This window comes from Lathyrus oleraceus, chromosome 2 (genome assembly GCF_024323335.1).
Source record: "Lathyrus oleraceus cultivar Zhongwan6 chromosome 2, CAAS_Psat_ZW6_1.0, whole genome shotgun sequence".
NCBI classification, from domain to species: Eukaryota; Viridiplantae; Streptophyta; class Magnoliopsida; order Fabales; family Fabaceae; genus Lathyrus; species Lathyrus oleraceus.
Genome location: NC_066580.1, coordinates 192,150,273 through 192,162,893, shown reverse-complemented (window position 1 = coordinate 192,162,893; position 12,621 = coordinate 192,150,273). Strand labels below are relative to the sequence as shown.

The 12,621-nt window shown below is 34.0% G+C and overlaps 1 protein-coding gene across 1 annotated transcript; it reads left to right on the top strand.

Annotated features, from left to right (window-relative positions):
- Nucleotides 1-3,464: 3,464 nt before the first annotated feature.
- On the top strand, nt 3,465-5,561 carry LOC127122562 (ABSCISIC ACID-INSENSITIVE 5-like protein 3). Its single transcript, XM_051052876.1, has 3 exons — nt 3,465-4,123; nt 4,203-4,274; nt 5,487-5,561. Exons 1-3 carry the CDS (start codon nt 3,473-3,475, stop codon nt 5,559-5,561), a joined length of 798 nt encoding a protein of 265 aa, XP_050908833.1. The 5' UTR covers nt 3,465-3,472.
- Nucleotides 5,562-12,621: the final 7,060 nt, after the last annotated feature.

The window sequence follows — 12,621 nt, the reverse complement described above, 5'->3', positions numbered from 1 at the left end:
GTTATCACTTGTATACGCATCATCAATATCAACGCCTTCCTCCAATAAAAATCTTAAATCTTCAATCAATGACATTAAATAAACATCTATGTCATTTCCTGGTTGTTTTGGATCCGAAATCAGCATCATTAATATCATATATGTATGCTTCATGCACAATAAAGATAGGTTGTAAATTACGAGAAGAACATGTCATGACGTATGGTTATTACTCAAATTACCAAAAGGGTTTATTCCGTCGGTGGAAAGTCCAAGCCTAAGGTTCCTCGGTTCAAGGGAAAATTTTGGAAACAAGGAATGAATTTTCTTCCATTATAATGAATCAACTACATGGCGAATTTTTCCATCACACACTTTTATATGCATGTCATCTAGTATTATTTGCATCATTTACATTAGCAAACAATCTCTTGAACCTTTGAATTATCGGTAGGTACCACATCCCCTTAGAAGGAACACCCTTTCTAGTTACATTGTCATCGTCTTTAACATCATTTTATTTCTGCTTGTAGCGTGACTCCCCATATCTCGGGCACTCCTTCAGGTTTTCATACTTTTTTCTATATAATATGCACTCATTACGATATGCATATATTTTGATAGACTAAATCATTGAACATAATATTTTCTTGACCTCATAACTATGGTTCGGTAACGTGTTACCTTTTGGAAGCATTTCCTTCAACAACTCAAGCAATTCAGTGAAACATCTATATGTCCACCCACCTTTTGCATTAAGATTAAATAGTCTTAACACAACTAAAAATTTTGTAAAACTTTTGCATCTCGGATATAACGACTTTTTCATGTCTCTTTGCAAAGTATCTACCACATTAGCTTTTTTGAAAGTATCTACTCAAATATCATGAATCATGTCTTCTACAGTATCATTCATAAATTCATCATCATATTCAATTGTATGTGACAGATGTATTTTTTTGTCGCTTCACCATACCATACCAATTTCGTGTAATTTTGAATAATTTCATCACAATTTAAATGATTGAATATAACAACACTTGGATGTTTTTGTATATTTTAGAAAATTTTATAAGGACACTAAAAAATATCATTATCGTTAGAAATGTTTTTTGCTGTGAATTCAAGAAAGTGAATCACTCTATTCTCATACTCTTTACTTAATCTATTGACTTTCATCCAACTATGATCGATAGTCACATACAACTTCTGAAAATAAAATAAAAATAATACACAACCAACAAAAATGAACCGTAAAAGTCTCAAAAACTATAATAATAACAATAATAACGAGCCAAGAACATCAATGACGACCACAATACCAACAACAATAACAAAAATAATAACCACAATAACAACGACAACGACCGAAGCAATAACAACAACAACAATAACAACAACAAAAAAAACAGTAATTGAGAATGTGTACATACCGGAAATGTGATGAGAAACTCAAAGAAATATGTTGGTTTGAGGTTCGAGCTTTCTTCCTCCTTGGATAATAATGATGTTTCAGTTTTGTTCGTTGGAGAAGAATAGTGTTTCAGTATCGTTCGCTAGCTAGGGAGCAAAAAGTGAATGAGACTTAACATTAAATCTAAAGGAATAAAAAAACTAAAAAGACTTTTTATCTCGGTTTTATTAAAAACCGAGGGATCATCTCCGACATGAAAACTATAAAAATAAAGGCTCCTCTTTAGTTCTAAATAAAACATAAAATTGCAAGCGCTGGAAATTGAAGCTCAAACCCAAAGTAACTTTTTATGTCGATTTTTAGGAAAATCGAGGTAAAAGATTAATATTTAAAAAAAAAAAGTAAATTGCACGTTTCAAGTCATTTCACCTCGGTTTTTCAATAGTTGATATGAAAACTTTATCATGAAATGTATTATTTGTAGTTATGAGAAAAATGTACACCATCAAAATATTTTAGATTTTCAACTATTTACAAAATTGATTTAAAAGTATTTTAGGTATATCGGATGATAAAAAATCTAAACACTACAAGCCAACGCTTTAATCAACATAGATCTAAATTTACTTTCCCTTCTGTTGAAGCAAGATACTTGTAAACTTGCTAGAAGCAAAAATCTTTTGCCAAGATTTTGTTAAACATTGTTAGGGGTGGCGAGAGTCTCTTGGATCGATGTTCTGTTAAACCATGATATTTTTGAATTGACGAGCTTAGACAGAATGTCTTCTCTAAAATTTTGTTCACGGGGTACATGTTCTACTTCAAAAAATTGTAAAGCGTGAGGATATATTTCATACCTTCTGTAGATATTTTATCACTTGAAGTTATTTCACATGGTACTATCCATACAATTGGATGGTGGATAATTGGAAAATGCTCTTGGCTCTCAATCAGGAAGTTCTCATCTTCAGGGCAAGGACTATGCCAGCAACGAGTTTCTGACCGAGTTCTTACCAGCAGTTAAATCAACTGAAAAATTCTTGTGGAAGGATTCCCTTTCAAATTATTTTTCTGTGCAAGAGTGTTACAATCTCTTTCTTCTAGCTGATAATTTTGTTTCAGTGTTGGAGGAGTCTTTGGTTGAGGCTTTGAATGGAGTTTGGAGGAACAAAATCCCACCAAGAATCATGTTATTTGGTTGGAGGTTGTTTCTCAATAAACTTCCTAGTAGATAACAAAATTCCACCAAGGATCGTGATTTTCCTTTTATTTATTTATTTTGGAGGAAGAAAATATTGAGTATTTATTGTTTCTTTGTACAATTTCAAAGACAATTTAGAAGGTTATGGAGAAGTGGATTGGAATTCCAATTGATGACAACAATTCCTGCTTAAACAACTATTTTCTATTCAAGAAAAGCTTGCTAAAAAAGGTTCAAGAAAGGAAAAGAAAGGTTAGTCGGGTGGACTACAACTTGGTGCATATGTGAATGAGACTGTCTCATCAATTCAGATGCTTGCTTGGAAGGGGAGTATTATTGGTAGTCATTTCTCTTCTAACGGTAATTTTTAGGATTTTTTCCATAGCTCCTATTGATTGTCTTAGGTAACTTGTTTTTAACGTATTGTTTCTTCTTTTATGCCAGTTGTAAGGGTTAGAACACTCCTAATGTTCTAATTAATTCCATCTCTTTTGATTATAAAAAAAAATTAATTGTTGAAATGATAGATTTTTTTAAATACATAACAAAAATTAAGCCTAATTTATCTCTAAAGTGGTGATTTTTCTTTTGTATAAACTTTTACTTGGTCATATTATGACGCCTCAGAAATCGCTCATCAAAAAACCGTTCATCACTTCATTTCAACCCTAATTTCTCAAAATAAATAACTCTATAAATATGAGCCACCATCATATCATTGTAAGTGCACTTTCTCTTCACTTTCTACCCTATAACAAATTTAAAACCTAGCTAGGTTACACGCTTTATTTATTCTGCTTATATATTTTTTTAAATGATTTATTTATATATTTTTTAAATGGAAACCACTGGTTAGATAAAATTCTGTGTATAACCTCATGTTTGGAGAGGTTCAGAGCCAGTTGGGAAATACAATGAAGTCTCACCATAGTACGATTCTTGATGAGCTTCTAAATACTGTGATTTCAGATGAAAATGACCAACTTATGCAAAACGGTCCTTCATATCATCATCATAATAATAATTCATCATTTTTATCTGAGAGCACTGTTGATAGTTTGAATAACAATGAGGTATGGACTGATATTAACCAACAAACACATGTACAAGATAATAATGTTCAGGTTATTGGAGATGAATCAAATTTGGCCATGGCTTCACTGTCACAACATTGGTTACCATTAGAACTGCAAATGCCGGTGCCAATTCAAATGCCTTCTATCCACCTCGAACAACAACAACAGATGATAGGGTTATGTCCGAATTTCAATGTTGCGCAATCAGTTTATGAGAATAAACCGATGGACATTGATTACTCCGAAAATCCACTCGCTATGTCAATGCCAATATCATCTACATGTTCAGATTCAAACGGAGACGTTGTTGCTGCTGCTGGTATCGGCATTGGCGTTGGCGTTGGAAGGATGCAAGAGAACTTGGATGAGATGATGGAGAAGTCTGTTGAGAGGAAACAGAAGAGAATGGCGAAGAACCGCGAATCTGCGGCTAAGTCTAGGGCAAAGAAACAGGTAAATAAGACTCCTCTTATGATATCATGTTATTGTAGCCAATGTATATTTACGGTTTTTCTTTATGTGATACTTTAAGGAACACATAAATAAGTTAGAGATGGACAAATTTCGATTGAAGAAAATAAATAAGGAACTCGAAATGAGAAAGGTACACAGTGCATATTTACCATTTTTTCCAAAGGGATTAGTTTTATTTGTTCATGTTGTATCAATCATGATTTTGTTGTGTTTTGGATGTTCATAATACAATATCTCGATTTATTTCATGTGTGGAAGATGTGTACTCTAGACTATTTAAGAATAAGTATATGTCAAATCAAAAAATCAAAATCTCTAATCATTTGTACACTAGAAAAAAAAAGAACAATTTTACTCTTAAGCAAACTTCAACAAATGAGTTATGAGAATTCACTTATTACTTAAATACTTATCATGACTACGGATGAGGATACATCGAGCAAAACTAGAGTTTAAGGCCTTACTTACTTATATCAGGTTAGATTATAGTGTATTTTATTAAAAAAGGGTTAATATTTTTTAAAAATTTATTTATTTAAAAATAAATTAAACTATTAATATTAAAAAATAAAAAATTTAGGTCTATTTGATTACTTAAATAAATATGATTAATATTTTTAAATTATTATTATTTTATTAAATTTTGTATTTTTGATTAATTTATAAATTTGATAACATTTTCAATAATTTATGTTTAATAACCTACAATAATTTTTTATATATTAAAACTATAATTAAAATATAGTATTATATAGTGATTCTTTAAATTGTATGTTAAATATTAAAATGAAATTTAATTTTATTGAATTATTATTTAAATATATATTAGATTAGATATTTCATTATGCATGTATGATATGTTTAGGGTTAATTTTTTCTAATGTCATCTAATAAAAATAAATCATTTTGTAGTATCATACAAATATTTTAAAAAATTTAATTTGATTTGGTCAGATCCTATCATTAGTTGACCGTGTAAAATAAATTTACACCCGTTAATGCATTATTCATTTTCTCATATTTTTTATGTAGGTTAATAGGTTAAATCGAATTTATGAAAAATATAACATCAAACATAAAATTAAACCTATATGAGCTGCATGTGAGATTAAGACTTTAAAATGTATTACTATTTGAGAAGTGCAAAGACTAACTCAGTCAAATGTATCCACACCCCTAATTATATATGAAACAGATCTGAAACTAGAGAAGCAGCTAGCACACCTTCTTCTCCCTCAACCCAACCATTGAATATGTAACAGCAATCTTTGGTACCGCACCAACACAGTTTTCATTTTATTTTGCAAATTTATGTTCTAATGTAGATTTTGTTATATTGCAGAAAATAGATCAAGAGTTTTTTTCAAATCTCAAACCAAGATACCAACTAAGACGTACCAGCTCAGCAAAGTTCTAGTTATCATTGGTTTTTGAAATCCAATGAAAGTTTTTGCTAGGTTACATCTTATATTTGTTTTAGTTTAGCATGAAAAATGTATTAGCATTGAGTTTAAAAATAAAAAAAAATCTCAATGTGGTACTTAACTCATAAATGGATTAGTATTTTTAGGTTGGACTCTCTATATGACTTAATTCATTCATTGAGAGTTGGATTACATAAGACCTAACTATAGGTTGGATTAAAATCACATTATTGATTATTGACAGAGTAGTGAAGTCAACAAAAAAGTGATATATTCGGAATATATTGGAAGACATAATAAAGTTTATTGCAGCAAGTGTATTATTTTAAGTATTATTCTGTTCTATAAATAGAGCTAAAATATAAACTTTCTTAAATTATTATCTTTGAAAGCAAATTGAAACTGTAAACAAATGCATATCATAAGTTCTTTTAAGTTTTATTAATATCATAATTTGAAACACTAATGCAATGTCTACAATAATTGTTTCAAATTTTCATCTTGTTTTTTCACATTTTGAATCTCCTTTTTTGGTAAAGCATTTTGTAAATACATCAACCACTTTCATACATAATCATTTGATTATTTCCTCTACATACTTCTTTTAACCTGTGAAAACTCTCGTCACATTCTTGCTTCATCTCAATTCTCAAAAAATAAGATATCAAGCCAAAGTTTGTCATCTCAAATACTTTGAGTATTTTAGCCTTCCATTCTTCCACCAATATCTCATTACTTTTTGTTACAATCATGTCATTAACATAAATAAAAATAAGTAAACTACTCTTTGTTTCCTTGACATATAATGTAGCCTAACTTAGACTTTTAACAAATCCAAGTTATTGAATGTATTTATCAATTCTTCTATACTAGGCGCTTGGAGCGTGTTTAAAACCATATTCTTCTTTAACATGTAGGCATTCTCCTCATGTTCCATCACTTTGAAACCTTCATGTTGCTCCACATAAATTTCTTTTTCAAGATAACCATTGAGAAAAGTTGATTATACATCCAACTGATATATCTTCAATGCATTTTGGACAACTAGAACAAACAACATCCTTATGGTGTCCAAGCATGCCATGCAAGCAAATGTTTCTAAGAATTCCACTCCAAACACTTGGCTATATCTCTTAACTACTAACATGTCCTTGTACTTGTTTGTAGAACTATCTACATTTGATTTGGTTTGATAGTATAAACTCATTTAACACCAATAGTTTTCCTAATTTTATTGTCCACTAACTGCCAAGTGTCATGTTTTGAACTAACTCTTTACCGGACAGGGGTTTATTACTTTGGATTCCTTGAAGTCTTTGTTTGCATACTCTTGTAGAACTTTCTCCCTTGAAATGTTTAGGAGAGTATAGGATGAGAACTTGGCTTGGGTTTCCTGTCTCCATCGTCTCGACGGCAGTTGTGGTCTCTCTCTCTCTGATCTCAAGCCGTTTCTTGGGTTTCCTATTCCCCGGCCTTTCTCCACGTCTTCGGCCAGAAGTTCCTCTTCGTCATTAATGCAGGATTGATCCCTAGTTAAGAGATCATTTAAGCTACAGACACCTTCTAGCCCTAGCTTCTCGCGGGACAATATCCCACTCTTTAATTCGTCGTTCGTTCCTCATACTTCTAGTGTTACTTTAGTAAACTAATTAATATACTCTTGTAATATCTTTTTATTATTTTGTTGAATCGAGTATGAACATTATGGTGGACTTCCGTTTTTAGAAGTGAATGAACTTCTGTTCTTAAGGAGATAGATGTTGTACCGTATGCTTAAGCCAATTTGTTCAAAATCTTAAATTAAAATTGACAAATAAGATAAAGTATGATGATAAATCATAAAGCAATAAAAGAACACGGAGACTTTTTAACTTGGTTCAGTGCAAACAACATCTACGTAAGGGGGACTTCCAACCCAAGAGAGAAAATACACTCTTCAATAGAATTAATACAAAGTGTTTTAAATGAACAACTCATTGTTCAATGTTCATCTTCTTAATTCTACCAGTATATTTTTATTTAGGAATATTTCTAAATAGGAGAGCTTCTCTCACTTTCTCTCAATCACTAATCCTATTGATCAATACGATCAATAGAATATGTTAATTGAATTACAACTCAACTATCAAACTAAACTATATGTCTTTCTATATGAATGCATGTGTTAGAGTGGTGCACAAACAACAACACAAACAAAAGACTCAGAATAGAAACCCTAACACAAAGATCTTCAATACTTAAACAACCTTCCAACGTAAGATTTGAGTCTCCTTAAATAATAATGCAGTCTTCTGGAATTTTCTCCAATGGGTATAAGATATGAGAACACACTCAGATTTGTAGGAGATTTTGTTTTTATTTATTTTTCAAAAACCTCCATAAAAATTTGACTTGTTTGAATTCAAATTTAATTATCTAAATGATTTGATTTTATTCTTTTAATCGTCCAAATAAATATAATTGATACATTGCTAAAAGTTAGCAATAAATCTGATTGAACCCCAACTAGAAGTTACGCTCAAAACAATAACAACGTTGGTCTGCTGATACACACGTGCCCCCTTCTTCACAAAAACATCTTGTACGCTCCATGTTGTTTTGCAAAATGAAATCAATCAAAAGGAACAACAATCTCCTCTTTGGCAAATTTTGGAAAAAATAACTCTTGCAAAACTTGCAAGATGTGCAATAGAAACTGAGCAACATAAGAACACCACAAACATAACATAGAGTAAACATCAGCAGTAGAAGTAACACATAGGAAAAGTGGTTGCTACACATTCAAAATAGAATCGCAATGCTCCCAAAGTCAGGCACACAATCAATTATGCATGCACACACTCAAAAGTCAGTGGTCAGTATTCAGTCAAGTTAGTCATAACTACCACTACTTATCAAAACATCAGAGTTCACACACATAGAGGAGAGATCAACTCACACATACATGCCCATAGTTGAAGGCCAGTTGTGAGGCCAAATGCTCTAGCATGTGAGCCCTCATTTTAATTAATGCTCCACAAACACAATTAGTAGTTAGGTTACTCAAAACACACTACTACCACTACTACTCCCCCTTTTTGCCACAATCTGGTAAATGTATTGAAAGAAGAAAAACCAGATCAAATGGTATCAAACAGCTTAGAACCAAATTCAGAGAATATCATAACCGATTTAGCATTGTTAAGGAGTTATTACAGATCCAACAACAAAGCAGGAACATACAGTCAAACTAAAATAGAAACACCTGGAAATATCAACTTTCATAATTACTCTCCAGACCAACCACCTGATTCAATGAAAGTAACCCAGTCTTCATCAACATCTGAATCAGAATCATGTGTTTGAACATTCTTCAAAGACTTCATCTTTATTACGGACTTTTACCCAGTCATAGATTCTCCAACATATGGTCCAGCATGTGTCTCCACCTTAGTTTCATCAGCCTTCTTTGACTCTAGAGTTGTAGCCTTCTTCCCAGACTTGTTTTCCAACATATTGACCTCTTTGGCTTTAGCTTTTCCAAATGATTGACTCATTTTTGAAAAAAATGGAAAAACTTGAGAGAATGGAGAGAGAACATTTTTTTTAGTACAATATAGAAAGAGAAGAAGATTATTCTTGTTTGTAAATGTTATTAACCTCCTTGACTTTAGCTTTTCCAGATGATTGACTCATTTTTTAAAAGAATGGAAAAACTTGAGAGAATGGAGAGAGAACATTTTTTTAGTACAGTATAGAAAGAGACTAAGAGTATTCTTGTTTGTAAATGTGGACCAGTTATAAAGTCACTTTGCAATCAGCCTTATTTCACATGGAACTTTGGCCTTAAGAGAGAGAAAATGACTTTCTATCATTTCACACCTCCCATGAATTGATTGCTACAAATTCCCACATATGAAAATACAAAGAGCAATCCTTAGTTTTTCAAATTGAGTTGCATCTAAACCCTTGGTAAAATATGTCAACTAGCTACTTTTCACTTGCTATATGATCAAGATTTACAACTTTGTCTTCCATAAGTTTCTTGATGAAACGATGATGAATTTCAATGTGCTTGGTTCTACTGCGTTGAATAGGATTCTTTGAAATATTAATAGCACTCAAGTTGTCACATAATAATGTCATGATATCTTGTTCGACATTGCACTCCTTTAACATTTGTTTCATCCAGAGAAATTGAGTGCAACTACTCCTGAACCACGACATATTGATGCTCGATATACACGTCTGGATCTCCTGAACCATCATAAATGTCTAACTTGGAAGGTTTCTTGAGAGATTTTTGTATTATGTTATAGAGGATATGTTTCTAGAATAAAGCCCTCTTCCTTAGGGGAGTCTACAATTTAATGTCGTCTCTTTAGTCTCTTTGGGAGCAATGCGATGGCAAGTGGTAGGGACGACAAATCTCCAACGGGGTGTGATTTCCTTCTCTTCCCCTGGATCGTGTAGTGGGGTATGATGTTCTCGAAGATGGGTGTGATCCATGGATCTAGGGAGTGTCGCTACCGGGAGGTAACGATTAACCGGACAGACTTTATCGGACTTAATTCAGATCAGAATCCTTAGAAAATGGATCTCTACTTCAACAGGAAAGACTACATCCATGCCATATACGAGAGAGAAGGGTGTTGCCCTAGTGGAAGTGCGTACGGAGGCACAATGGCCATGTAATGCAAACGGGAGCACTTTGTGCGAATCTTTGTAGGTTTCCACCATCTTTTGCACGACCTTCTTAATGTTTTCGTTAGTTGCTTCGACAATGCCATTCATCTTAGGTCTATAAGGATATGAGTTGCGGTCGTCGATTTTGAAGCTTCGGCATAGCTCTTTAATCATCTTGTTATTGAGGTTATATCTATTATCAGTAATAATCTTTTTGGGGACCCCATAACGGCAATTGATTTCCTTTCTTATGAACCGAGCCACCACCCTTCTGGTAACATTGGCGTATGAGACAGATTCTACCCATTTCGTCAAATAGTTAATGGCTACAAGGATGAATCGGTGCCCATTTGAGGCAGTTGGCTATGCGTTCGATTACGTCAATGCCTCCACATGGCAAAAGGCCAAGGTGATGTCAAGACATTGAGCGGCATTGGCGACACATGGATCTTGTAGGCATAAATCTGGAATTTATGACATGTTTAGACGTGGCGGTGACAATCAACCTCCATAGTCATCCAATAATAGCTGACCCTCAAAATTTTCTTCACCATAGTGTGTTCGCTGGCATGTGTCCTGAAGGAGCCTTCATCGATTTCCATTATGATTTGGTTTGCTTCTTGCTTGTTCACAAATATTAGTAAAACCAAATCATAATTTCTCTTGTATAGTACCTTTCCACTTAAGAAGAACTTGGAAGACAGTTTCTGAAGGTGCTTCTTGTCAGTAACGGATGTGTCCTTAGAGTATTCTTGGCACTCTAAGAATCTCATGATGTTATAAAACCAAGGATAACCATCATCTTCGTCTTCGGCCGCCAAACAGTAAGCAAGCTCGTCTAAGTAGTCGAGGTGAAAGAATGGTGCTTCATTCTTTCACTTGAACTTAAACATGGACGTCGGAGTTTCCAAGGTGTCAACTAGGTGATTCTCCTCTTGATAGATGTGATGGAATGTGATCTCATCAAATTAGGGGACTAGTTTCAAAACATGCTCCTTGTAAGGGATGAGCTTATGATATCTAGTATCCCAATCTCCTTTGACTTGGCTGATCACCAAGGCCGAATCTCCGTAGACTTTAAGGATTTTGGTCCTAAGATCAATGGCAGCTTCAATACTGAAGATATAAGCCTCGTACTCCTCCATATTGTTCGTACATTTAAAACACAACCTTGCGGTGAAGGGGAGGTGAAAACCAGTTGGGGAGGTGATAATTTCCCCAATGTCATTGTTGTGAGCGTTAGAAGATCCATCAAAAACCAAAGTCCAACGGGACCCAGGCTCGGGTCCTTCCTCAGGGTCGGGGATGTTACAATCCCTAATCAACATGATGTCTTCATCGGGAAATTCAAAACAGATAGACCGGTAGTCTTCTTTGTGCAAGATAGTCAGACAGTACACTCCCTTTGATGGCCTTTTGAGTGACATGTTGGATGTCGTATTTGGTTAACGCCATTTTCCATCGGGCTACTCTACCGGTTAGAGCAGGCTTCTCAAAGATGTATTTGACGAGGTCCATCTTAGAGATCAACAGTGTTGTATGAGTGAGCATGTACTTCCTTAAACGTTTGCGAGTCCAAGCTAGTGCACAACAGTCTTTTCAAGCATCGAATATCTACTCTCGCAATCGGTGAATTTCTTGTTTAAGTAGTATATAACATGCTCCTTTCTACCAGTCTCGTCATGTTGGACGAGGACGCATCCCATGGATCCCTAGAGGATGGTGAGGTACATAATCAATGGTTTGTCGGGTACATGAGGCATTAAAACAAGAGGTTCTTGCAAGTACTCCTTGATCTTCTCAAAAGCTCCTCGGCAATCTCCGTTCCAAATGACGGCTTAATCCTTTCGGAGAAGTTTGAAGATCGGCTCACAAGTGGCCGTAAGGTGAGATATCAACCTAGCAATGTAATTCAATTTACCTAGGAATCCTCGGACTTCCTTTTGAGTTTTGGGTGGAGGCATATCTTGGATGGACTTTACTTTTTCGAGATCTACCTCAATGCCATGTTAGCTGACGATAAAACCTAGCAATTTGCCGGATCTTACCCCAAAAGTGCATTTGTGGGGATTAAGCCTCAAATTGAACTTCCTTAGCCACTAAAACAGCTTTTCCAGATTGACAAGGTGTTCCTCCTTGGTTTGAGATTTGGCTATCATATCATCAACATAGACCTCGATGTCTCTATGAATCATATCATGAAAGAGAGTGACCATGGCTCGTTGGTATCTAGCACCATCGTTCTCTAATCCAAAAGTCATGACTTTGTATCAGAAAGTGCCCCATGGGGTTATGAAAGTGGTTTTCTCCATGTCTTCTTGAGCCATTCGGATCTGGTTGTATCCAGAGAAACCATCTATAAAAGAGAAAATAGAGAATTGGGCAATG